The sequence below is a fragment of the Eublepharis macularius genome, chromosome 17 (assembly GCF_028583425.1).
Source record: "Eublepharis macularius isolate TG4126 chromosome 17, MPM_Emac_v1.0, whole genome shotgun sequence".
Classification (NCBI taxonomy): Eukaryota; Metazoa; Chordata; class Lepidosauria; order Squamata; family Eublepharidae; genus Eublepharis; species Eublepharis macularius.
In genome coordinates, this window is record NC_072806.1 from 8,285,001 (window position 1) to 8,311,643 (window position 26,643).

Here is a 26,643-nt window from a genome sequence, read left to right on the forward strand (position 1 = left end):
AAATAAAATGCAGAAGTTTTAAAGCTGCAGTAGCTACACGCACATTAGTACAAAAAGAATGTACCACCCCACCCCTGGATGTAAGACAGATAAAACAGACAGAACTTAATGATGGCATTACATACTCTGATTTGGTTTTTCAGTTGCTCCGCCTCCTGGCGTAGCTGGTCAAGTTCACTCATCTTCCTGTGCTAAAGGTGTACTTCTCTGACACCCCTTAGTTGCTCAAAAATCTGGAATTAATAGAGAGAAGCCAAAATGCGGAGGTCAATCTCTTAAACATTATGCAAACACACATGAAGTAACAAGGAGAGAAACATAAATGCTTAAATCATAGTCAAACCTGTCTATGTTCTACATTAAAAAAATAAAATTCTATTCCAAAGTAATCTCAATGTAAACCAAAAAAATTCAGTTCCATGACTTATATCAATTATCCAAAATTACATATCCCCCACTATTTCACTTGTAGCAGGGGGAGAATTATGAGAGGTGCTGCGCTTCTGGCTATTGCCACAAGAAATCTTCTCAGCCCTTTTGTTCCTGAGGTTGCAGCAGGAATTCCTCACATGCTTTCTAGAAAATCTCTGCCACCATAAGGGCTGGAAACATACTTGTACACTATTTGCATGTAGGGGTAATCTGGGTCCAGGTTTCATCAATTAAAAAATCTGGTATCCCTGAAATCTGGGCCAGATTCTCTAATCTGGGTTAAAGAATCCTGGATTTATCCTCCAGCCATTATCCCCATGGGAAAAATGTCCAGGGGCTGGGGGGGGGGTGCTATTTTTAAGCAAATTCCACAAAATTTGCAAGGAACCTACTCCTGACTGTCCACTAAAAAAATCACCAAATTTCAGGAAGTTTGGACCCCAGGATCCAGTTCTATGAACCCCTGAACAAGCTGCCCCCAGCCATTCTCCACTGTTTTCTATGGGGAAAACATTTCCAGGGTAGCTTGTTCTGGCCACCCCTGCTTAGGATTCTCTGGTTTGACATTAAAATGCCCCTGTAAGCTTGTCAAATCAGAAAATCCCATTATCAAACCAGAGAATCTCATGGAGAATCCCTTTACTGAAGCTGGGCGTGGGGAGGATGAGGCCTGCTGAGCTGTGGAGTTTAAAAGGTGGATGGTGGCAGCTTGAAGGGCTCTTCTGGAGCTTGGGCAGGGGTGGCAGGGCAGGATAAGATGGGAATCCACTCTGCCTGTGCCTTCTTCCCTGTCTTGCCAGCCTTGCTGTCCTGCTGCAGCATGGAGCCTGCCTCTGTTCACGTTACTGCCCTCTTGCTGCTGCTGCTACTCAGCCTCCGGTGGTTGCCTACAGCTGGATAATCCAGCCTAGTGAGTCCAGCTGCCCTGATCCAATCCAGGGTTCTGAGATGTGAGCTAGCCAGATTATGCCATATCAGCATAAATCTGGTTTTTAGGCCAGTTGCCAAACCCAGATTGCACATCCCTATTTGCATAGTTTAGTCCTATTCTTCTAAATGTTTGAACTCCACCCTGTCTTGTGATAGCCCAACAGAAGGGATTGATCATTCAAGTTCCCTCAGAACACAATCCCAAGAACAGCTCTCTGGGACCTGGGATTTAGAATGGTATGCAAATATTTCCACCACTCATCTTCAAGGAATAACAGAACACCAAGGGTTAGGATATGTTAGTATCACTTGTCTAATTTTATTCTACTGCTTCCTTCTGATCAAGGACACTAAGCATAGGACACTCAATTCTCCCACAAGAAATCCCCACATCTCAATTGTGGCGATGCAACACGGGGTGGGGTGATGATCTTACTGCCAAAAGCGGGTAGGCCTGGCAGCAATCCTGTGATGATGGGGAGGCATTTATGTTTAGAAGAGGCCTACTTATTCAGGAGTGCCTATTTTGGGCAAAAATACCACCCACATTGCAATACCAGAAGGCTGGAAAAATGTTTCAAATTCCCAGGCAACCTAGCTCCTGGAATCTTTTTAATCCTGAAAGAGACAAGATTTGTTGCTTTATACACTAGATCACCACTTGCCCTAATAGCAATTTACACCCTTCATAGGTGGTATGGGAAGAAATTATGATCCTGCATTTAAGAGTACCATTTAACTGCAAGTTGTCATAGGAGAAAACAGCACAACTCCAGCAAACTAAAGACACTCGCCGCAGAGTTTGGATTAGAAGAGCAAACACTTATGCAATCAGAAGCTCCGTTCTCCGGACAATTCTACATTGTGCCCTCTGACTGCAGTATTAAGGGCTCAGGGATCTCCATTCCTACTTGTATCTAAAGAAAGAAGCTTTGACTCTCTAAAGCTTATACCCTGAAGATCTTGTTGGTCTCTAAGTTGCCACTGGACTCAAATCCTGCAGGATACTTGACAGTCTAGGTCCTTAAAATGAACACTTGTAAAGAACAAATGTTATACCACTTTTGTTTGCACTGAATGTTTAATGCAAAATTTTACCCACCAGAAAAGACAATGTAATAACTTAATCCTTCAAGTACTAACAGTAGAAAGTAGGGGTGGGGGAACCCTGGTGAACAGTTTTACTGATCATTTTTTTTATCCATTCAAAACAAAATGGGCACTGTTACTTAACTTAGCGAGTCCTGCATTGGCAAATGTATGTATTTATGGGACTGGAGACAGTATATACATCCCACCAGGGAAGAGGAGCAAGATAAAGTTCGTTTGCAACTTTCTGCCTTGCAGAGGAATGATCAAAGAGAAGATCCAAGTTAGACATTTAAAGTAACAGATGTTTAGATCCTATAAAGAACATTTTTTCCAAAGCTTCCAAGCCACATTATAAAAATGTTCATAGGTTGAGTCTCGAGTCCCAGCAGCCTCGGCTGCTGCTGCTCCCCTGCCCAAGCACACATGACATCAGTTTCTCCTCCACAGCCAACTCCTTGCTACAAAATCAAATTATCCTGCTAAATTAGCTAACCCGCTTTTTAAAAAACCAAGTGAAAATGCTCATCCTTCAGCCCAAGACTATCCTTATCTTACTAGCACTGCTTTAAAAAAAACACAAAAAGCTTTCTACTATCTTGATTTCACCTATAAACTGAAGCACAAATTCGGATGATGATTCTTTCTACAATTCAAGTCCCTCATGAAACCTATAAGCATCAGTCATGTAATTCTGCCTTACAGAGTTTGCATTCTGATTAAATCTGGCTTGGACAAAAAGTGCCATTTTCCAGTTACTGGGGGGAGGGAGGAGGCAAAGAGAGAAGGGTCTGGATCTCACATATTCTCCACAATGCCCCAAAACATACTTAGGGAATACTCAGCTCTTCTTAGAAGAATCTATTGTTTCAGATACCAGGGAGTGAGGCTCCAATATTAAGGAATCATCAAGTGCCAATCTTGATGGTCCTCCTGACTCCATACAATATAGGATACAGTCAGCTGCTCTATCTGATGCAGTTCTTTGATGCCCGATATAAGTTGATGCAACAGAACCGTATTGCTCACCTCTTCACTGCTCCTGCTGTAGAGATTTTTAAGGCCAAACCAGGTACAAAACTAGACATTTTTTATTTTTACAGGAGATGCCTAAGACCTCAACTGAGACCAACAGGGCTAACAGCAGCAGCACTACAGGGCCAGTTCAAGTCAGGAAAATGGGGTAGGTGGCAAAGCCCTCCCTGCAGCGTGATCATATCAACCTTCCACTGAGTTCCACTGATATTTTATATCTAAGTCAATTGTGGCTTCCAATTTGATAAATTTATGGCAAGACTGCTGAATGGCTTAATGTCACAACAGCCATATTAAAAGATGACTGGTATCATGGCTACCAGATGGGGAAAAAGCTGCTCCATGAGATGTCATCTGATTAACAGAAACCTTTCTAATCTATTGCCCAGCTGTAAATCTTCTTACCAGTAATTGGCCTACACAGTTTCACAGCAGCCCACATCAACTGGCCTGCCTCTATGAAGCTTCACCTACAACCTATCTTACAGGTTTGGCAATACTGGATGGGCAATACTGACACTCCCACCCCCACATCGGCAATCACCTAATACTTGGTGTCTTTTAGGGACCACTCTATTTTCTCAGACTTTAATGGTTTGATTGATTTGTTTCTTGCTGGTTCCACTAATTTACAATTCTACAGTTTTCGTATTTGTAGTGCTTTTATTGCTGGAAATGGGTTTCACTCCATGCTTTTTGTGAGATGCCTTGAAAGTTTTTAAACTGGAAAGCAGAGTATAAATACTTATATAAATAAAACAGTCTTCTGCTTTAAATGTCGCCGTTATTTAAAAATTGAAGAGGGAAGAGCTCAGAGGAAACATGCATGGCTTGTGGAAATATCACTTCTCATAAAGCCAGTGTTCCCCTTAAAGCCAAAGCTTGGGAAAAAAGTGGGCTATAATAAAATAGGGGTGCATAATAAAGGCAAATGGCAAGCTTGAATGTGTTGGGTGTGTATGTGCATTGGTTTCTCACGGCAACCCCAGAGACAATGCTAGAATCTTGTAACTTGTATTTTATTCATTTCTAGACACACAGCTATGGAAAAGAATTCTCTGCCCGATTTCAATTTTTAATATTTTGGAATAACAACAGGGTTCTTTTTCATTCTAGCTAGCCATAACATTTAAGGAGATGGAAAATTCATTTACTAATCCCAACGAGGAGTGGTTTACTGAAAAGCAAGTCCCGCACAAAGCACAACCATCCCAAATGCACTAGAGGCCAATATCTGCCACCTCTATACAAATGCACAAGAACATACACACTGTTCTTTGGTATACACACAGTTAGGATAATGACACTGTAATCCTAAACAGAGTTGTATCCTTCTATGTCCATTGAAATGAACGCACTAAAAAAAATGCAAGTCTGCTCAGAAATGCCCGTTAGAGGTTTAAATTTTCTGATACCTGCACTCTTTACCTCCAAGACCTTCAGGACAGATGTATCTTGCCACAATACTGCTTCATGCTGTGAAGCTTCATGTCAGAACATCATATACAATCTCAGCAGTGTAATTCTGCACCTCTGCTCATGTATTTTTAAACTCATGTGTCCAACAAGGAGCAAAAACGGCCTTGCCTTGGAGCTTAACAGTTACAACACTTAAACAGAGACTCTATGCAGAAGCAATTCACGCCTCCTCTTTTCCCTGTATTTTGCATTGCCTGACACATCTCCCTACTGCGGGGAGGTGGGCCCCAGAAACATACTTAAGCCCATGCACCTACAGTGAGCAGTGAAAATGCCAAGTCACCTCACCTGTGCCCCTGCTCTCCCAACTCACTGTAATGTCTGAACAAACTCCAAGTCCAGGTTCTGTTGCAATGCAATGTTCTTTGGCAGGGTGAGGCCAACCTTGGACTACAGACAGCAGTATCAGCCAACATTAGGCTGTGCGGTAGTCCTTCTGAGTACCGCAACACAGTCCCAACACAGACAGAAACGCAGTTGTGTTCATCTTCACACTCGGCTCTGCTCCCTGTATTTTTAAAAATGTTATTCAGTAAGGTTTTAGCCCATTAAAAATGGAATCTATGTCTTACCAAAAGCCAACCTGCGCACAAAACCACAGATCTCAAAGAAGGTGAATAGAACGATGCAACAAGGTATTTTGAGTAATGCCAAAGCCCTATTCCATTTACAGAGTTTACAGACAGCTCATTTAAAGCATAGTTAGCATTATCTAACTCAGCACTAAAAGTTTTCCGGACTTACATGTTCTGTCAGTACACTGGAAAGCCAACTTCTACAGTCAAACATGTAACTGCTGAAAGAAAAAGAAACTTGAATCAGTGTGCTGAGGCTCCAAACTGACAAAGTGCAAAGACGTAAATACAACGTTTACATGTTCCTGGGAGTTATTTCCCCCCACTGAACTGCAGCATTTGATTCAATCACAAGTTTACTTGAAGTGTGCCCTCTCCCCAAATAATTATAGTTGCACCTTTTCAAATTTATAAAGATCTAGGGTAGAACACAAGGCTATTTGACTGTAACCTCATCACTCCAACCTCACAATTTGGCTGAGAGGTAAAATATTGCCAAACAATGGCAAAGTATTTGAATAATTTTATCAAAACTATAACAAGAAAAAAATTGATACTAATTGCATATTTCACATTAGCAATAAATAGGAACTTAAATAAACTGTTAGATAGCCAGCTAACAAAGTCATGTCAGTATAAAAGTATGTGAAGCATATTCAAGAACAGCTCTTGGCTTTTATCCTGGAATCCCAGCAGAATAGCTTCAGTTACAAATTTCCTTTCAAGTGAAATTAAACAGACACTACAATCATGCCCCACAACGGAAATTTTTTAATTCAGTCATACACAAAAGCACAGGGTGTATCTGCTGCTGCACAGCTGAGGAGGCAGAGGACACCAGTGGCTTTGGTTTTCATAGGATGCAGCTTGCAGGAAGGCAGCCGCGCCATTGCTTAATTGTCAAGTACTGGGTGGTCAACGGACAGCAGCAGCTGATTAGTTCAACTATGTCCTAACGCTAAGAAATTAAAAAAGATGTAAAAAAGAATGTGAATTTCCTTCAATCGGCTCAGAGCTGTCGGTGTACATGGTTCTCCCCCTCCTCCATGTTATCCTCACAAGAACTCTGTGTGGCTACTTAGGCCAAGCAAGTGGCCCTAGGTCACTACTGAGCTTTATAGCTGAGTGGAGATTTGAACTCAAGTCTCCTTAATCTTAGTCAAAAAATTATTACTCAAGACTCAAATTACTGAAAATATTGAAAAGGGTATGAGATCAAAACAGTACCTTTTAACAAAAAAGTATTAAGCATGTTAATTACTTCCTATTTCTTTAAAAAGAAGAGGTAACAACAACAACAACAACAACAACAACAACATTCGATTTATATACCGCCCTTCAGGACAACTTAATGCCCACTCAGAGCGGTTTACAAAGTGTTATTATTACCCCACAACAATCACCCTGTGAGGTGGGTGGGGCTGAGAGAGCTCCAGAGAACTGTGACTCGCCCAAGGTCACCCAGCTGGCTTCGTAGAGGAGTGGGGAATCAAACCCGGCTCTCCAGATTAGAGTCCCGTGCTCTTAACCACTACACCATCTCTCAGTCAATTTTCTGTATTTTAATGTTTGGGGGGGGGGATCGTACAGAGACAAACGGAAACAGAAAGGTTAATAACAGTTCTTTAGAATTTTTTTAAAGAAAAATTGAAAAAAAATTGGAGAGGGGGAAGCAAAACTCTGTTTTAAATAGATGTTTAAATACTGTCAAAGAAAAAACATAAAGCTTTTGACCTAATCTGCCATACTTTCTGATACATGAGGGAAACTACGCCTCAGAAACTATGGCTCCACACTGTGATATAAGCAGAGAGATTCTGTCATCTCTTTTTCTAGGGGAAGAAGATTGAAGGATTTGGGTAAGTTACTTACACCAACAGCCATCTGCATAGCCGGCTATCGCCCAGATGTCTCGGTTGCGAATGTTTAACAGCTGAAACGTATTGTGTTGCTTTTACAACTTCTACTTGTTTTCTGTTTACCCATTCATAGAATGATTAAGATCATTTGGGGCAGTCTATTTGGGGGTTAAGGTAGGAGCAACAGGCTCCCACTCCCTTTGGGGACAACCATCAGCAATATCTTCAGGATAGGAAATTGTGTGAATCTCCTTTAAGAATTATTTGGTTTCTCCTGATCCGCTAAATCCAGTTTGAAAAATCGGGGAAGTACGTATTTAAATACGTCCTTTTGAGTGGACAGTGTTGTATGTAACATTCTCTCAGTAACCCAGGAAATGATTCTATTAAAGCTGTGTCAACTTCACTTAGCCGATGCCAATGCTAGTTAACCCCCTTAAGGTTACCTAGTGTGTTTTGAAATAGCACCTCCATTTTGGAAATTCCCTGGCTTTCAAAACAGACAGCATGGCATTGCACTTTGCAATTATCACTTCTAATGTTGGCACACAACAATACTGAACTCAATTGGCTAGCTCGACCTTAACATTTTTGTTGACTGAAGGTTTGTGGACACCACCACACCAAAGCATAAGGCTCAATGAATAGACTCAATGATCTCAAAGGCAGAAGGAGTTGCTACCAAAGATGGATAGAGAAGACTAGAGCTCAACATCACTGGCATCAGCTAAAGAGTTTAAAGAAAGCTACAAAGATTTATATGGCATCATTAATGCACAACACATCACAACAATGTAAGCCTTTACATTGTAATACTTAATGAAGAGAAAAGTGGGAAGGGGAGGTGAGAACAACAAACTAAGTTGCTCAACTTTTTCAGCACAAGAAGTTGTTAAATGCTTGTCAGTTGCATTAAATGCTTAGCTAGATTTTGGAAATCAAAGTATCTTCCAAGTAAACAGATTGGTTAAGGAAAACTTGGGACATAGGGAAGTTAGTTAAGCTTATTGCCTTGATTAATATGAAAATAATTAAAGCTTGGAAAACGCATTGGATTCTACTACTATGCTTTGTCGAAAGTACGATTTGCAAGAAAAGAAGTTTAGTTGTATGTATTGGTCTGCTTTGAATTATATTTGGTCATGTAAGTAGTTCCTTAGTTTGTATTTATTAACATGTATGAAATAAAAAAGGAAAAGAAAATGGGATACATCCCCCCCAAAAAGAGCAATCTCAAATGTTCAAAGGCTCTTAACCCCCAACTGCATCTGTCAATTTGTGTGTTAACATCAGGAATTGAACAAACAAGAGTTTTGGGAAGAGACATGGAGGAGAAGACGAGCAGCACGCTAGAGCCAAATGGGTGTAGTTGGAGGAACAGGAGGTATAGATCAGCTGAAAAAGCAGGGACAAAAGGCACAAATATAGAAATTAGGCAGAATGACAGGGTAAGACAAGACTGTGAACAACTCTAGAGGAGGGCAAGGATAATAAGTTTGATGGATGAGAAATGCAAGACAAGACAGTGGCCGCCTTTCTTTATATGAAGAAACACCCTTGACCCCAGAGGTTTCTGAAAGCCCCAATTAATTAGAATTATTTCATATTAACATGCAGGAACAATTAAACTCATGACTAGACAAAAAAAAGTTCTGGGATTTCTGGATCATGGTCACAGACTCTGAATTTAAACATTGTTTCCCTACATTAGACCCAGCACAACATAAAGAGAAAAACAGAAACAAAGCCAAGGTCTCCATAAAGAAGGTTGTTGTGGGTTTTCCGGGCTGTATTGCCGTGGTCTTGGCATTGTAGTTCCTGACATTTCGCCAGCAGCTGTGGCTGGCGCCAGCAGCTGTTCCTGGCGAAACGTCAGGAACTACAATGCCAAGACCACGGCAATACAGCCCGGAAAACTCACAACAACCATCGTTCTCCGGCCGTGAAAGCCTTCGACAATACATCTCCATAAAGAAATTTATAGACTCCATTAGTGCTAACACAGGGACGCTCAACACAAGGCCTTATGTGAAAGTGCTGATAGGAAAGACCACTAACAGCTATGGATGTGTGTGTGTGTGTGTGTGTGTGTGTGTGTGAGAGAGAGAGAGAGAGAGAGAGAGAGAGAGAGAGAGAGAGAGAGAGAGAGAGAGAGAATGTGCTATCCTATTAAGGACAGAGAAAAGCTAGAGGTAAAGAATAAAAGATAACGGCAAACGGCAAACCTTAAGCAGTAGCTGGGCAGAAGGGATGCCACCTAGAACAATGCTATGTTGTATGAAAGAATGGGAACATCCCCAATATAACTGTGTTGTTTTATATAATCCACTTTAAGAGAGCCTTCTGGGGCAAAGGATGGGAGCAGAAACCAAACGGAATAGCTTTTCCTTGACCACACCACTGATAAGCAACAAGCACAACCAGATCCCATAGGGGGGGAGGGGGACATACAAATACAGTCACTGGACCAGCAGCTGGGAGGTTCCCCCTCACACCCAGCCTTTCTTCCCCAAGTTCTCTGTACATCACAGAGAACTGAGACAGAAATCTTACTTGGCACTCAACATAGTAGGAAGGAAACCGCTCCCCAAGACCTCTAGGAAATGCTAAGAACTGGAGATAAGTCTCTTGCTCCTCCTATGTCCATAGCAAGCCTGGACTGTGTTCACTATATCCAGTAGGTGGATTGCAGAAAATGTAATCTTTTAGGCTCCTCCCCCCTCCCACTTCCCTCCTCTGACAATTCTGTAAATAATCATCTCAGGTGAAGAACCAGTGTGATGCACCAAACCAGAACTAGGGAGGCCTACCTTCAAAGCAGCACCTTGGCCGTGAAGACTGCTAGGTGACCTTGGGCCAGTTGCTCTCCCTGACTAACCTACCTCTGTTAGGGGCTGTTATGAGGATAAAATGAAGGAGAACATCACATATGCCATACCGAGTGCCACTGAGGAGGAGTGAGAAAAAATGTGAGGGAGATGGCACAGCATTGGCTCATATCTGGTGATGGAGAGTGCCATCAAGTCATAGCTGACTTATGGCGACCCCTGGTGGAGTTTTCGTGGCAAGAGACTAACAGAGGCAGTTTGCCTGCGTCTGCCCCCCTGGTCTTCCTTGGAGGTCTCCCACCCAATTACTAACCAAGGCTGACCCTGCTTAGCTTCTGAGATCTGACGAGATCAGGCTCACCTGGGCTATCCAGGTCAGGGCTGGCAGATGCCTGGTTACCTAAGCCAGATTAAAAAAAAATTGCTAGAGAAGTTTTTTTGTATGTGTGTTTGTGTGCACGCAAGTACGTAGGCTGCAAGTGACTAATACAGGCATGAGTGCTAACATCTGTGTGAAACTTCCTTAGAAACATTAAAAAAAACTAAGAAAATTATGTCACTGCTGTTGACATCAGCCAAATGAGGAAGAAAGCTTCCTACAGAAAGGTTGTCCTAACACTAGAGGGAGAACTTCTGTAGTGTTCACTAGATTGCTTGTCAGAAGGAATGGGATGGTATCTCAGTACAGTCTCTTTCTTTTAAAAAAACATCTGTATAATAGATCAACCACATGTGCAATCATGAAGTTCCTACTCTATAAGGCATCTTATTTCTTAGTGAAGTTCTCCCTCTAGAAAAGCATTTGCTTTTACTTTGATTCTGAAGGGCAATAAAATCCAAGCCGTTTTCAGGAGCTACTGGATCAATGTTTTCCCTACCCCCCCAACCCGCCAAGCTACAGAGGGGATGTCTTTGAACAAAGAAGTACTTTTCAATTCCTTTGCTTTGTTGAAAGGCCCTGCTGCGTATATTCCAGTTCTCAAAATTACTGGTTTCTGTCAAGTGTTCCCAACATGAGCTATTTGATGAAACAGCTGCAAGTTAGAAGGGCACTGTGGGTATTAGCATGTAGGCGAGAACTCCAAATGCCCAATTTTGATTCAGATTCCACTTATTGGTATAAATGTCCAAAAAGGCTTCATCCATTGATCTCATCTAAATTAACTATCCAATTGAAGTTCAAAGTTGACACAATGCAATAAGGAAAGGTTTGTTCACCCAAGGCATTCTAGTTAACTGTGAGCATCTAACCTTTAAATTCACAGAAACAACAGCAACCTACAGCGTAATGGAATAAGGGATTTTGTTACTGGGAACTTTCTGGCAGGGGGCACACGATGTCACGGCAAGAGCCGGCATAGATTCTCCAGCTATCACTGCCTGAACTGTTCTGATTCTAGGGAGGCGCAGGTCATGAAAAGCTCAAAGAAGTATGGGCAGAAGTACTAAACTAAGAAGAAGGCAACAAGATAAGGAAAACGGAGCAATAGCTTGGAAAAGGAATAGTCCAAATAAGGCCATTTGGAGAAATGTGGGGAGAACTAGAATAAAGAGATTAAATGGGAATCAAGGAGAAGTATAGATTTAAGAGACCATGTAATAACTTAAAATAATCATCCACAGTTTTGATTGCAAGCCAGTTAGTTACTGCTATGCATTTTTTAAAAAGAAAACCAACATAGCACTGTGTCTTTTCGTTGAAGCTCTAGGGCCTTTCCACAATCAGGTCTCTTTCCCAAATACTGGTCCACAAAGAAACATGAAGAATCAAGCATGCTTTGGCTTCTCAAGAATTAAGCAAATCTCATTTTGGGGTTTGTGTGTGAAACTGAAAGACAGCTTGCTGCAGATTCCCTTGTGAAAAGATGGGAGTTTGAAAGGTTAAGTATCATTTTGGTGAACAGAAGAACATATAGCAGCTCTGCACCCATTAAGAAACACAGCTGTGCATGAAGTGCCTTTTATAGCTACAGCTACTGATGAATTCATAAGGCAGATGAGGGGCAAAGGTTAAGTTTGGCCAGGCACTCTTTGCATCAAATATTCATCTCCGAACACAGATTATCCATTATGTTAAAAATGGGAACTGTCTAGATCAACTATTAGAAGAAAGTTCCACCCAAAGAAAGCTTCTAAAATTATTTTGTGTTTATAGGACAACTTAGTTGCTGGATTACACAGCAACTGGGACCCTGTGCAATAATCTACGCCTCTACACAGTTCACACCCTTTTCTTTTCAACCTGCAACAAGACCCCGCTCATTAGACCCCTTCCAAAATACCTCACAGCATTCAACTCACAGTTCAGGGCTCCTTTGCATATCCTGAAATAAAGAGAGAAGCACTCTCCTAAGTTTGGAAGATACGGCAACAGGATACCCTGGAAGCACACTTTAATGGGTATATTCATCAGTTCACGCTGTCCAAGCAGGACATCTCCCCTATCATCACCAAAAACAGTAACTTGAAGGCAGCTTTATATTTCAGTTGCACTGCCAACAATGGGAAGTGGAAGCCATGAAGAGAGGGTGAAATACAGAAACCCCAATTGTGGCTAATTCACAACTGCTAAAGTGAGAGAACATTAAGGAACTTACCAAGAGTACCTTAGCGAGCCACAGTGGCACCATACATTGAACTAAACTTAATTACTTGTGCCTGGTGATGACAGTTACTGCCCAATGTGTTATCAGTTAATATTCTCTCATACACACTCTCCATTTGTTGAAATAACTCACAAGTAGTGTTTAGAAAATGCTGGTTATTACTTTGCCACAGTCAGCGGAAAGGGTCACATACACGAGTGAGTGTATGGAGGCCATCACTAAGTCTGGCACTTCATCCGAGTGTCTTGCTGCAACTCAAATTACTTCTGGCAGGCAGACTGAAAATATTCCACAGGAAAGACATTAAATGCAGATGGAATATGTGCTTTATAAATGTTTTCACTTCAGTTTTATCGAAAAGGAAGGAAGGGGTGCATATACAACTTTGTCTGAAAAATGTATCAGGCAAACTCGTTGGGTCTCCAACATTAGGCCTTGCTGTTTGGTAATAGGAATGGTTGGCTGTTGCGTTAGCACTGATTTGTACTCTGCTTTTCCTCAAAGGAACCCAGTTTTAGGACATCAGAAACCAGTAAGATAAAGCCATTTTTCAGGCCTGCAATGAGGCTCAAATACTGAAAGTAATTTTAAACAATAAAATCATAGGCCTTCAGAGTGCGTCCTGCAGGGGTTAGAGGATACGATGCAATCCATACATTAAGGCATTGTAAAGGAAGATTTAACTACCGTCTCGAGTGATGGTTGAATTGACAAATCACAGTCTGCAACTGGCCAGAAAACCATGACCTTAAACCAACTGTTTGAAATAAGCTGAAACTGGCTTACTAAGCAACTACAACTTAGCATTTTGTCCAAATTAACCTGCTATCATTATAGCTGGTCCTCTATCTCTGGAGACCCTTCTATCTAGAGATTCGACAGCTAAGCAGATGGAAACTGAAAGCAGCTCTAAACCACGAGTTTCCCAGAATTTTAGAAGTCATAACTATGGTCACTGTTTGGCATGATGTCAGAATTGAACCACTGAAGGGAGAACCATTAGCAGCTTTCCAAAATCAAAGTAGGAACTCAAGAGGTTTTACCATATTTTGCTTTTTGCTTTGCTGGCAATATGCCACAGGTAACAACGAGAAGCTGAGAAGTACCATGACCTCAGCACTTCCATTAAAAAGGCAGCCACCTGAGTGAGCTATAGGTTAGTGTGTTTTAGAGGCCTTGAGAAAACAGCTCAATATTTGCTTTGACAGTTACTTTTGGTTTCTTGGAATCAGTGATGATGCCTCACCCATTTAAGGTGCCAGGCTCTCCCACCACACAGTCTGTCAAGAGATCACGTGAGCAAAGCTAACCAGCAGTTGGGAGACTAATGAGCACAAGCTGTGTTGTTACTGTGCTACGATAGTCCACCAAGAATTGCTGAAATAAGAACTTGCCCCTTAGAGAGCTCCTCTGCAACAGAAGCAATGCCATATGCACAAAACATCTTATGTACCTTACATGCTAGCTCTAGACAGAGTTTAAGAATCTCTTCCTGACATTTGTTTCACCTCATATAGTTGTATGAATTTTTGAAATGTACCAGGATAAAAGCAACTTAAAAAAAAAAAAGATTCAACTCCAATTTTCTTGGGAACTGAATTCTCTCTCTTAATGGCCCAAGTCTCCAGGGCTTGTCTTCTCAATAACACACAACCCTCCAGTGAACAGAAATGCCAATTAATCAGAGCACCTAACTTTTGTTTACCACTGGCAAAGAGAAAAATAAGCTTGAAAAACAAGTTATGAAAATGACAATGAAGTAGTAGTAACATTCCAATCCGTTTTTAAAAGTCCTCCTAAATAACTGTCTTCATGTGATAAACCAATAGCACCCCCCAGGGTTGGGGCACCCCCAGGGTTGCAGAAAAATCTCAAACCTCAACAAAAAGATATGGGGGGGGGGGTTAAATCCTCCCCAAACAACTCACCTTGGATCTGTACAGGAGTACGTCATAAGAGGAGCGGATGGCCTCACACAAATAGTGCGGCAGCAGGACACTTCAAACCACCCCTCACAGAGTTACAAATGGCTGAGTCAGAAGTGGCACGCTGCTGCCGGCCAAGCAGGCCCATCCCAGCCATCGGCTGCTTCAAAAGTCAGCAGCCGACCATCTTCTGGGGGCAGGGAGCATTACTTGCATCTCCCCGCCTTGGCTGTGAGCCACCACAAAACCATATGGCATTGCCATGAACCTCCAAGGATCATGAATAGGGAAGAGTGTTTGATGGGAATCCCCCTCCCCCATGTGCAATTTTCACTTGTAAAACATATAAGATGTATGATAATAGCTCTGTCAGGAAGCTCAATGAGAAACAAGGTATGGATCACTTTTGAGAAGAGCAAAGACAAAGGAAATCAAGAGATGTTTTGTGGACTGATTTCTTGATTGGGAGAGAAGAAAAAGCTTCAAGTTGCCTGGACTCTTTTCCAGGAATCTAACTTCCACCTTTAAAGTGAAGTCCAGTAAATAGATCTTAAGTGGTTTGCAAGGCACAACGGGACTGAAGCACTATTTTTTTCCCCTAAAGACACCAAATCAACTACATTATTCTTGTTGGGCTTTGATTAAAAACATATAGGGTTGGATTCAACCAACTTTTCCACTGGTGAAAAAGGAAGGGTGGGATCTACTTTGACTAACAAAACAGCTATGCCGCGGATCCATAGGGCTTGCACAGGCAAAAACCATGCAAGTCAGAAGGCTTTAATAAAGAGGGGACTGGGTAAAATTGAACAAAAGCGTTAGCAGGATCCAATCTATACTTTGTTTTTTCACATCAGAATGGAGCATAGTAGTAAACAGATACACCTTTTGTAAACTACACTGCTTTTTAACATTTAGCTTTCATACAGAGCATTTGAGAAAGTTTCATACATATTAGCTCACTTATATAAGATAGGCCAGCATTACCTCCCCAAGAATTATCCGCCCTGAGCCTGCGAAAGCGGGGAGGGCAGAATATAAATATAATAAATTAAATTAAATTACGAAGGCGATGGGGAAGAGAGCTACAGAAAGACAGCAGCTTGCTCAAGGCCAACTGGGGTGAGATTTGAACTGGCTTATATTGTGCTTTACTGGCTGTCTTGATACACCAGCCTTTTCCAATCAAGAAGTGTTAATTGTTGCTGTTATAACTCCACTGTTTTTAAATGTCACTGTTGAAATTAAGAAATTAAACATTTGAATATTTGTAAACTTCCGTCCGCTGTAAGGGCTTCACATTTATCATATTCATGTAATGCAGTATTTTTAGTGGCTTATATACTGCTAAGCAGCATTACACCTAAATAGATAAATACAGAGATTTATTTGGTTAGGGAAGGTGGATGACAAGGCAAAGGAAAAATCCATTTTACTTTCAACACAAGGAGATGACTAAGCATTTGATTGATACAAGCCTCAAGCCTTCACTAACCCACTTACTGTAGCAAAAATAAAGCAGTATTTTTCTCTGCTCCTATTGCAGAGTCATCTCCATACCATTCCCTCTTTAAGAGCAGGAGTGTGTGAGAGAGAACACACACTAGAGAAAGGAAGCCTGCATGAAATGAAGACAAAGTAATGTTCATGATTACTAATGAAAACTGGAAAGGAATCGAAACGGAAGCCACACCCTAAAACTGCACACAAATTCAGACCGCATCCAAGCTCTTTTTGCATCTTACAGCAACCAGCACCCAATGTGGTTCAGATTTCCTTTGAATTTCTGAACTCCCTTTCAGATTGTAGCTTTCTAAAAAAACAAACATCTGACAAAAGCTGACATGCTTATCCCAGATCATTCAATGTAGAATGCTATCCGGAAAATAAAAACACACGCAAACTGAGATATACTGTAGGCTGGGGAGTGCGCTGACTTTAATCTCTGTCAGTTTACTCTTTTCTTTTAAAATCAGAATCCTCTGATCTGCCACGTGTGTGAAAATCAAGAGTGCAAAGGTTGCCTCTGCAGGATAGCAACTATTAACATATAACTGATATGCATTCAATTATCCAATGTTTATTGATAAGAGGCACCAAGAGCCACCTAGCTCAGCATTTGACGCAGGATTCCTAGCTACTGAAAGGTATTAGGCAGCCTATTTGATAGTGGGTAACGGTGTCTGGAGACCCCGAGTCTAATCTCTGGCCATCCCTGATGCAATGTACTGCTTCAGCAGAAGCTTTGCTTTTTTTAAAAAAAGAAAAGCTAAAGACTCAGGTCTGCCACTAGTTAACATACTTCCTACTCCTCTGCTGGTACCACCACCAGGATCTGTCTTCTTCCATGCTTTCTTCAGAAAGCTTTGTTTCTGCATGGCATTTGGCAGAGATGTGATGGCAAACATAAACAAAAGACCACAGGGTCCTGTTCCAATAATCTCAATCTGGATGTCAACTGTGGAGGACAGCCAAAGGACCAAGAAGCTAGGTAACTAAAAAGAGAAAAGGTCAGGTTGGCCAGGGATGACTAATACCACTGAAATTCATCCAATATTGGCTTGCCTCCTCCTTTCTTGCCCCTTCTCTCCTCATTATCAGTTGGCCATTCAGAAAAAAAATGGGATAATGGCTTATTTCAGAGGTTTATTCCAAGAACACAACTGTAAATGTACCTGGTTACTGACATTAGCCTTCCAAGAGGCTAATCCAAGAAAATCATGGACATATAACACGGACATAGGACAAGCACTGCAAACCCAACCCTTTGTGTCAAGTTAACTAGGCATGCCATATCTGTATAAGATTTCTGAAGGGGAGATTTCCCTTCAGGAAAGATAGCCCATATCTACAGGGCCACCTCTCTCCCTATGTTCAACCATGGCAACTTCACTCACCTGAACGAGGCCTTCTGCAGCTGCCACCTTGCACATGGGCAAAATCAACAGCTGCCCATACATGTGCATTCACTATGGTGGCTCCTACCTTATGGAACGGCCTATCTGAAGAGGTCAGGAAAGCTCCCATGCTCCTTGCTTTCCACAAACTACGCAAAACCAACTTATTCAAGAGGGCTTTCCCCCCAGATGGGCTGTTCAGTAAGGACGTGATCTCAAAAAGATGTATAAGTAAAGGGATAAGGGACTATATACTTTACTCCTATGTACCATCTATTTTAAGTATGATACTACTAGATAGTTTCTATCTTGTTTAATATGTCAGTCTTAGAATGCATGTGAGCTGTTTTAGTATTCTCCATCAATGACCAGGCAAGCGGCCATTTGCAAACTTTTATATGTAAAGAGATTATCCCCTTGGGTTATAGATGCTTTTGCATGTACGTGTCAGGGTGAAACAATAGTTACCAAATTCATTAATTATAACGGGATTTATGTAACCAGTGGATTGTTGTACTTTCAGGAGAAGAGGCAACGGTAAGGGACAATTGTACTGAAGGGCCCCTGCAACCTTATTTTGCAGTATGAGATCTGCAGCCATGCCTGCTGTATTACTCAAAAGATTATTCCAGTAGACCAGCAGAAGGTCTTGCTTTAATTCCAAGATAACATGGCAAAATGGATGGATATTTTGAATGAGTCGTAACACTATTCATTTTGCTTTTGAGAGTCGCGTGTTTACAGTGGGTTTACGCTGACTTATGAGTGCCCCAGCTGGAGCAGAGATGTTGACCAAGCAGTTTACGACAGATTGCTTCCAGTTATTTGATTTTTAAATGCACGATCTTTTGTTGTTGTTGTTTTTAATGGAAAGAAGTGCACTGCTATTGGAATTTTGCTTTCTAAGCCCTGCTGAACTTTCAGCTCAGTGATTCATCTGATCTAGCAATGCACTGGAAGATGTTAAACAGGAAGATGTTAAACATATGTTTATCTTCATGCTACATAGCATGTCTATTGCATTTTTATCCTGCCTCAGAGCAAGGTACTTAGTTCTCCCCTTCTCCTGCCCTCCCTCCCAATAACCCTGCAAATTAGGTTAGGTTGAAGTTGTATCCGGCCCAATCTTGACCAGCTTTTTAATTAATTAATTTTTAATTTTTTAATTTACATTATTTATAGTGTGCCTTTGTTGTTGAGCCTCAAGCCGGATTACATAGTGTGAGTCCATACAGTCAGTTTCAAAGACATTACAATAAACACTGTAATAAGGTATATAAAGGGAAATTTGCAAATATTTAAAATTAGCAAAAATCCAGTACAGAGTTGAAGAAATAAGGATTTCCCTAGTGAGCCCAGAGAAGTCTTTATTCCTCTCTCTAGCCCTGATGAGCCACTGGCTTCTTTAAAGCTTAAAGGCTAGGCTCAATTTATGTTTCCCTTTTCTGGGGGGGAGGACAGAGTAGAGACAGACACCCTGCAATCTTACTTGCAATATTGTGCTTATACTGGTGTTAGTTCAACTAGAGCACCCAAGAAGTCCCTGTATTTTGAGGGAGTTGTCCTATGGCGCCAATGATTTTCCAACTATTTGTGTGAATCAAGCTTCCTATATATACTGGCAGGCTCTCTAGTACACAAGCATAAAACCAGTGGCTTGAAAGAAGTCAGAACTGTGGATTCTGCAACTCCTTATAAAGACAGAAGAATGCAGCATCCTTAGAATCTCATTCCCATTTTTTTAAAAAAAATAGAAAAATTAAATAGCAAATTTCTACTCCTTGTGCTGCTGAAGATGAGCTTTCAAACATGGCATGCCTGGTAAAATCGTCGTTCAATAGGATTTTCAAGGGTCAGAGACAAACCTTCATTGCCCCACACCCACTTCACATTACTAAAAGCAGAAAAATCAATTAGGCCGTCTGCAAAGTGTTATAATTTATATAGCACGCAGAATGTCATTTCTTGACTGCCAAGATTACTTGATGTTATGGCTACCAACACCTATGGTAGAAAGCACTTGTTCAGACCACAATTGTTACAGACACCCAGTCCCAATCCTCAGAGCAGGTCTCATTAAGAAGGTGCAAGGTAGTTTCTAAATCCTACCACATCCCACCTGCTACTAAGTTAGGTAACCAGCCAGCTCTAGCTTTTACACTGCCAGGTCTGCAAAGCTGAGGGAGAAAGATCCTCAGCCCCTGCCCTGTGCAGGGGATACTATAGTTGAGACTCCAACGCTATTCAAAGAAATCTAGAATGTGATTTATTTTTTAAATTTTCACTTAAGAGCTCCCCACAGCTAAGGCTGGGTTTACAGTACTCCGTCCCCACCATTGGTCCAAATAATTGGATTCCATAGAAATGAAACCTAGCATACATGTTCTAGATCATGCAGAATAGTGCAAATGTGTATGCTGCATAATTTACTTTATTTCACCCTACACTAAAGGAACCATGCACGTAACAGTATATTAAAACTCAAAGTTCTAGCAAAACTCAAAATATTTTGGCTAGGAGCAGCTTGATAAGAGGGCAAAGGTGAAATCTGTAACACAAAATGGGCCAGGACTACAAGAAATTGTGTTTATAAGGAAGCAGAGCTGTTCTGCCCTGCTCCAATCCAGGGCTTGCTCTTATGGTATTAGAGTCAGCCCTTATCTCACACTAGAACACCTCCCTCTGCAATCATTAAGGCTGAAAATCTACTTTTCCCCACCTAACAGAGAACAGAGATTCCCAGGAATACAAATTCTGCAGAACCTCAGCCTCAACATGGCACGTAAATGCATAAAACACAGATAGATCTGCTTTTAGCAGAACCACTGGCTAACAAAATCACAGATGACGATGACCAAACTTTTCCTACCTACTGTAGTATGTTTCCTGATTAAACATCTGCACAGTCATTTAGCATTGCTGTATTTCCTGAAGTCACAGCAGAAAGAGCCCTTCCTTCTAATGACTGGATCAGTTAAGGCTTGTAAATGCAGCTTACAAATGGCTGAGCTCACAATGGATTGAGCTGGTGCCTAGCAAATTACCGCTGCTGGAAAGCCTGCTCTCTCCACCCACAAGGATGAACGACTGTTAAGTAGTGTGCACTTAACGCCTTCAGGTGGAAGGAGCATTTTAGCTATAGTCCAACAATGAAATGCAGGACCCTTGCCATTTTAGAAGAGGCTGTCATGAAAATTATTCAGAGATTTAAACCTGACAGGGCTCCACAGTTTTAAACACACATGACACTCAGTCATGAAGTAACATAATTGCTCAAGAGGAGGGCACATAAGAAAGAATTTTAGCATGGGAATGAACATCTCATTACAAAAGAGAACAGTAGTGCTTCTAAGAAGCTGAAAGCCTAAATTGCTGCAATCCTCTTCTCACCAGGATTACTGTAGTCAGGAAAGTTGTGCACTGTGATGTTTAGGGAGCCAGAGCAAGGAGGCTCTGTTCTCGCAAGATGATGAAATGAGACATCCTGTGTTTATGCAACCACTGAAGTGAATTGGGGGGGGGGGTTGGACAGGGAAGGGAGGTAAGAGAAGGGCTACTTCTGTTTCCGGTCTAGAACTGAGGAACATACAGAACCCCAGGTGATCTGAATTCTGCCATTTTAAAATGTGCCTCAAATTCAATGCCAAGGACCGGTCCGCACTCTCCTGCGTTTCTGCTACATAGAACTGAGTTATTCAGGAGGGCTTTCTACCCAGATTGTAGAGCTGTGTCGTAAGAAGTAGCTCAGAGAGATGCATTGGTAGGGACAGGGACTATACTACTCTGTTGGGTACAGTTTGCTGATATAGATGTGCACCTACTAGGGAGTTTTCCACATTACTAAACATACCATGTAAATTAGTTATACTTTGTATCAGAAAGATTTCATCTCTGTGTCTGGCTTTTTGCTTCTTTTTCGCATTTTCTGCTACCATATCCTATTGTATCTCTTCCTAACTGTTGTTCATTATTGTAGTTTGCTCAGTGAAATGTCACAGCTGTTGATTATATTCCCACTTGCACTGTGTAATCCGCCTTGGGTCCCAGTGAGAAAGGCAGACTATATATAAATCATAAATAATAATTTCCTATCCAAAAACGTTCTTCAGAGCTTACAGCTCCCTTTTTGTAACAGCCTGATAGAGGACTGAATACTTGACCCTGTATCAGAAAATCGCTATACAAAAGGATATGAAGAGCAGTTTTAGACATCAGTTGTTTCAGGCTATACTGGCTATTTGAGTACAGTACTTGGAAACATCGGCTGTGCCTGAAGATTTTAGCATATTTGTTATGACAAGTTAAAAAGTTGCACACTTAACTTGCTCTAAATCATGCAGGGGCAATCTGCATAATCAATACAAATTAAATCACTAAACATCTTTGATTTACTGAGCTACATACTCCATTGTTTATTTTATAAACAATACATGAAGATGGGTGGAATAAAGTGCCCTTGAATTTAAAAGTGAAAAAAGCCAGCTAGTGGGTTAGATCCAACTTTTCTAAAAATTACCAGCAGTGGTTTCTAGGTTGGATTAAGGGGCTTATTATAATTGTCTAAGCTTTTGGAATATTGCATTTTGTAACATAAAGGAAACAAGCCATTACAGATGGTTGTCACAAATCGGACAAACTGTGTAAATCACTTCCTGTTTAGAGCAGGCATTTCCACCTACTTGGCTTCCTGTGATGCACCATGACTTTGAGGTCCTACCCGGAGAACGATGTACATGGCACTAGCTGCCGCTGAAGTTTAATACAGAAGACACAAAGCAGCAGACCATCAGCTACGTTAAGGAAAGGCTCTTGCTGGATTTTTTCATTGCATTAGTATTTGGATTACAAATGAACTAACTGATTTTGAAACACACTGTATGATTTACTGGCTTTCTAGCATGGTCAGAAGACTATGTTTTTAATGTGTAGATTATAAATAAGGAAGAGTTAGATTTTAGAAGTTATCAGATTTTTAATAAGCAGTTTGTGCTTATTATGGTAAAACTAAGAAGCAGGCAGGGGTGAGAGAAAATTTAAATGCATGCAGAACACTGATCATTTCTTTACATGGCACAGCTAACAATTTAACCCCAGCCCATAATGTTCATGCCATTCTAGGTCTTGGGCTTCCCTGTGCAGCCGCTGGCTTACATGCTGGTCTTGTGTGAATGAAAGTTCTGTATCGCTAACTCCAAATAAAAGAATGGACATTTTGTTTTCGCAAAGGTTCCCAGACATTTTGAGCTCTGAGAGATCCTCACGCAGCACGTAACCATCCCACTTAATCTTTAAATACAGAACAAAGTAACTTTAAGGTGCTTGTGTTTCTTTTCACTACCCCTGTCCCCAAGTAACTTGGCTAAGGACATTTAATGAATCATGAAACGAACTGGAAAAAAATCCATTGACCCCGCTGGACCTTAAAGTCACAAACATTTAAAAGGAACTGTTATGTTTTAAATTAAAATATTTGATTAATTGCATAAGAAATCAACTCAAATGGCATCTTCAAAATTAACTAGAAAATTGCTTTTTATGGTATGTGACAAATCACCACCTATACATTTCACACACACCCAAGAGCTCAGGTCCGTGTACATTCATGTTTGGTTTAACAGCCCTTTTGAGGCAGGTTAGGCCTGTGGAATAGTGATTTGCCCACAGCCCCACAAAGTGAGCTGCAAGGCTGAGCTGGGATTTGAACTCAGGTTTCCCCATTCCAAATCCAACACTGTCCACAGCAGCACACTGGCACGTAATCACGGTCTGTTAAGCAATAACCACAAGGGGATGTTTAAATCATTTGCTAATTCTGAAAGTGTGGGAATAGTTATTAAATCAACCACCTTAACCAAGGAAACAGGATCTTCGCTGCACTTAAAAGTGATATTTTATACATTAATATATTAGGAATTATCATACTATTAATGTAGGTAAGCATGATGGAGCAGTCCCAGGAAGCTACACAGTATAATATCTGTAACTGAGTCTCTGAAATATTCGTCCAGCCCTGACCAATAGCATATGGAAGGAAGAACCGAAGAACAAAGAGGATACGTAAGACAAGACTCACTGGAAAAGACAATAATGCCAGGAAAAGATGAAAGCAGTAGGAAAAGAGGAAACATGAGATGGATTGACTAAATAAAGGAAGCCACGTCCTCAGTTTGCAAGACCTGAGCAAGGCTGTCAATAGGACATTTTGGTGGTCACAGGGTCGCCATAAGTTGGAAATGACTTGACAGCACATAACACATACACAGTATGTAAATTATATCTGGTTTGATCCAGCTGCAACAGGTAAATACAACTTTCATCTCATACATATTGTTGGAGAGATCTAAACCCCCTTAAGCATCAAGTATATACACAGGACTAAATTAAGTTCACAGAATGACACAGCAATGGAGAGCCAGTCTGATGTAGTGGTTAAGAGTGGCAGGACTCTAATCTGGAGAACCGGGTTTGATTCCCCACTCCTCCACTTGAAGCCAGCTGGGTGACCTTGGGTCAGTCACAGCTCTTCCAGAGCTCTCTCAGCCATACTCACCTCACAGGGTGATTGTTGTGGGGATAATAATAATATACTATGTAAACCGCTCTGACTAGGAGTTAAATTGTCCTAAAGGGTGGTATATAAATTGAATGTTATTACTGCTGTTGTTATATTAGTTTCACATCAACATTAAAAACAGCAAAGCAATGAGGATACAAGCCTTCATTTATTCTCAGAGCTTTAATGCTACTGAAATACAACCATCACCTCTACGCACTCTTCATGTGTCTTCAACAGAAAGCAAGCGGTCTATTGAGGATGGGCTTGGATTAATTCTTCCCAAGTGTATCAAAATTTTAGAAGCAATGATAATACACACATTAATTCGCTGAAAGCCAAGGCAAGCTTCAAAAGAAGCTGCAGAGTGGAAACCCAAACAGAAGCATGGTTGTAATTCTGACCAAGTCTGAAAGATAATTTTAATTGCCAGCTACAACTATACTGATTTTTATTTACAGTGTTGTGGAAATATGTCATATATTTCTAGTAACTAAGATTTGCAAACAAAGGAGTAACTCTCGAAAATGTACACAGGTAATCCAAATATAACAAGCAAAGTGGCCTAACATATATACGACAATTCACCTCACAGACCACTGTCAACATGACAATATGAAACAATCAGGCTTATGAAGAAATGTTTTAAACACTACCAAGTTCATTGTCCATATCATGTGAGCAGTGTATTACAAGTTGCATCAATTTTCCTCTATTACACCCTAGATGTTGGTTAACATATTGAAGCCACAAGATCTTCTATCTGCATAGCTTTTTCATTTTCTGGCATCCAGCAAAGTTTTACGACACTTTCATGAGAAGACAACTTGTCTATCAATGTCTGCTGCAGCTTGGGCAATTGTACTTTGACTGGCATTTCTTTTATCACCACAATATAATAAATAGATAATAGATAATAAATAAGAAAGTACCCTGCAAGTCTTGATCCAACGTTAAAGGTGCCCTGTGCCATTGTGAACTGGCAGAGTTCCTAGAACTGGCACCACACTGTGCCATTTATGCTAGTGTTGATCCCAAGAAAGCCAAGTCTGTTACTTGTGCCAGAGGATCACCCTCCAACGTAGAGATCGCTTTAGTAAGAAAGACCTTTATATGCCACCTGTGGTCATTCAGAGGCTTTCATATCAATGTGAAGAAATTGCTGGCCATGCAGACATTACCCAGATATAGCTACAACGTTTTATTCATCACTACTTTTGCCCCACAAATTATTTAAGCACAGAAAGAAGTAGCAGTAGATACTATTGCCATTCACACATACAGCCTTATACCTTCTAGGCACCAATGGTCAAGACCTGCCACCTATCCCCTACTCATTAGTGCTCGACAGCCCCTTGTGTCCACACAAATCCTGATTGAACATGGATGTGTTACCAGTTGCTCCCCTTAGAAACAAAGCGCAAGGCGTTACAGCATTGCAATCAGCCTACATGCAGTTAAGACACTTGCAGAAAAATGTCTGATGGGTATTACAATGAAAACTAAATTTCTAACTTAAATGTGTGTGTACAACTACCATGGCTTGGACAGCGCAGTATCTTGTCAGATACTGGAAGCCAAGTTGGGTCAGCTCTGGTTAGGACTTGGATGGGAGACCACTAAAGAAGTCCAGAGTCGCTATGCAGAGGCAGGCAATGGCAAATCACCTCTGTTCTTCTCTTACCTTGGAAACCCCATGAGGTTAACTAGTCAGCTGTGATCTGATAGCACTTTACCCGCAGATAGTATAAAACTGCCTCTTGCTATATTAACACCCCAAAAAGTGCTTGGGAAAAAAAGTAACGGTTCATTTTATTCTAAACTTATGCAAAGCATTTGGACCACTGGAATGATACATAATGTTATTTCTCACTGATCAATTATCTCCAACTCAGACTCCACATTCCTTGTTTATACTCTAAGAAGGGTTGCAGAGCAGATATAGCCACGCACCTTTCGATTTATAATCTGCATTTTGACCAACAGGATTTTAAAAATACCATCAGGTTTTTAAAAATACTATTTTTACTTCTTAGCCACCCTGTACCCATTCTGAATATCTCAGCTCTCAGTATGGAGCATGCCTCTGTTATAGCCCATCCTTCCTCAACATTTTATAACCTCAGTTCCAATCCAAAGTACTAATGCCAAATAATGTCCCAAAATCCCAAGCAGGGGGAAACTACATGTTACTGTATTTCTAACATGTTGTTTTGGCAGACTCAGAATGGACATTGCCTCTACTTCTCAGATTAGGTATTGGTGTCCCAGAGATTCATCATCCCCCTGAGCCCAGCCCAGGAACTACCAAAATTATTTATCAAATTGCTCCTATGTTCAAGTCCTGTGTTCAAGTCCCACGGATAATAGAGCTGTCAGACTCTTCCTACCCAAGACTTACACTATGATGCAGAGTTTGCTCTTAAGTCTGCTGG

General features: G+C 41.1%; 1 protein-coding gene across 4 annotated transcripts in view; it reads right to left on the bottom strand.

Annotated features, from left to right (window-relative positions):
• Positions 1-26,643, bottom strand: part of GNB1 (G protein subunit beta 1) — a 66,691-nt gene that overhangs the window by 28,266 nt on the left and 11,782 nt on the right. For 3 of the 4 annotated variants that reach the window (XM_055001182.1, XM_055001181.1, XM_055001179.1), the window contains exon 2: positions 126-233. In XM_055001182.1, coding sequence (XP_054857157.1) covers positions 126-182 — 57 coding nt within the window. In that variant the 5' untranslated portion in view covers positions 183-233. Of the gene's footprint in view, positions 1-125; positions 234-5,709; positions 5,762-26,643 lie in introns of all 4 variants that reach the window. The other variant, XM_055001180.1, reaches the window with a different exon arrangement.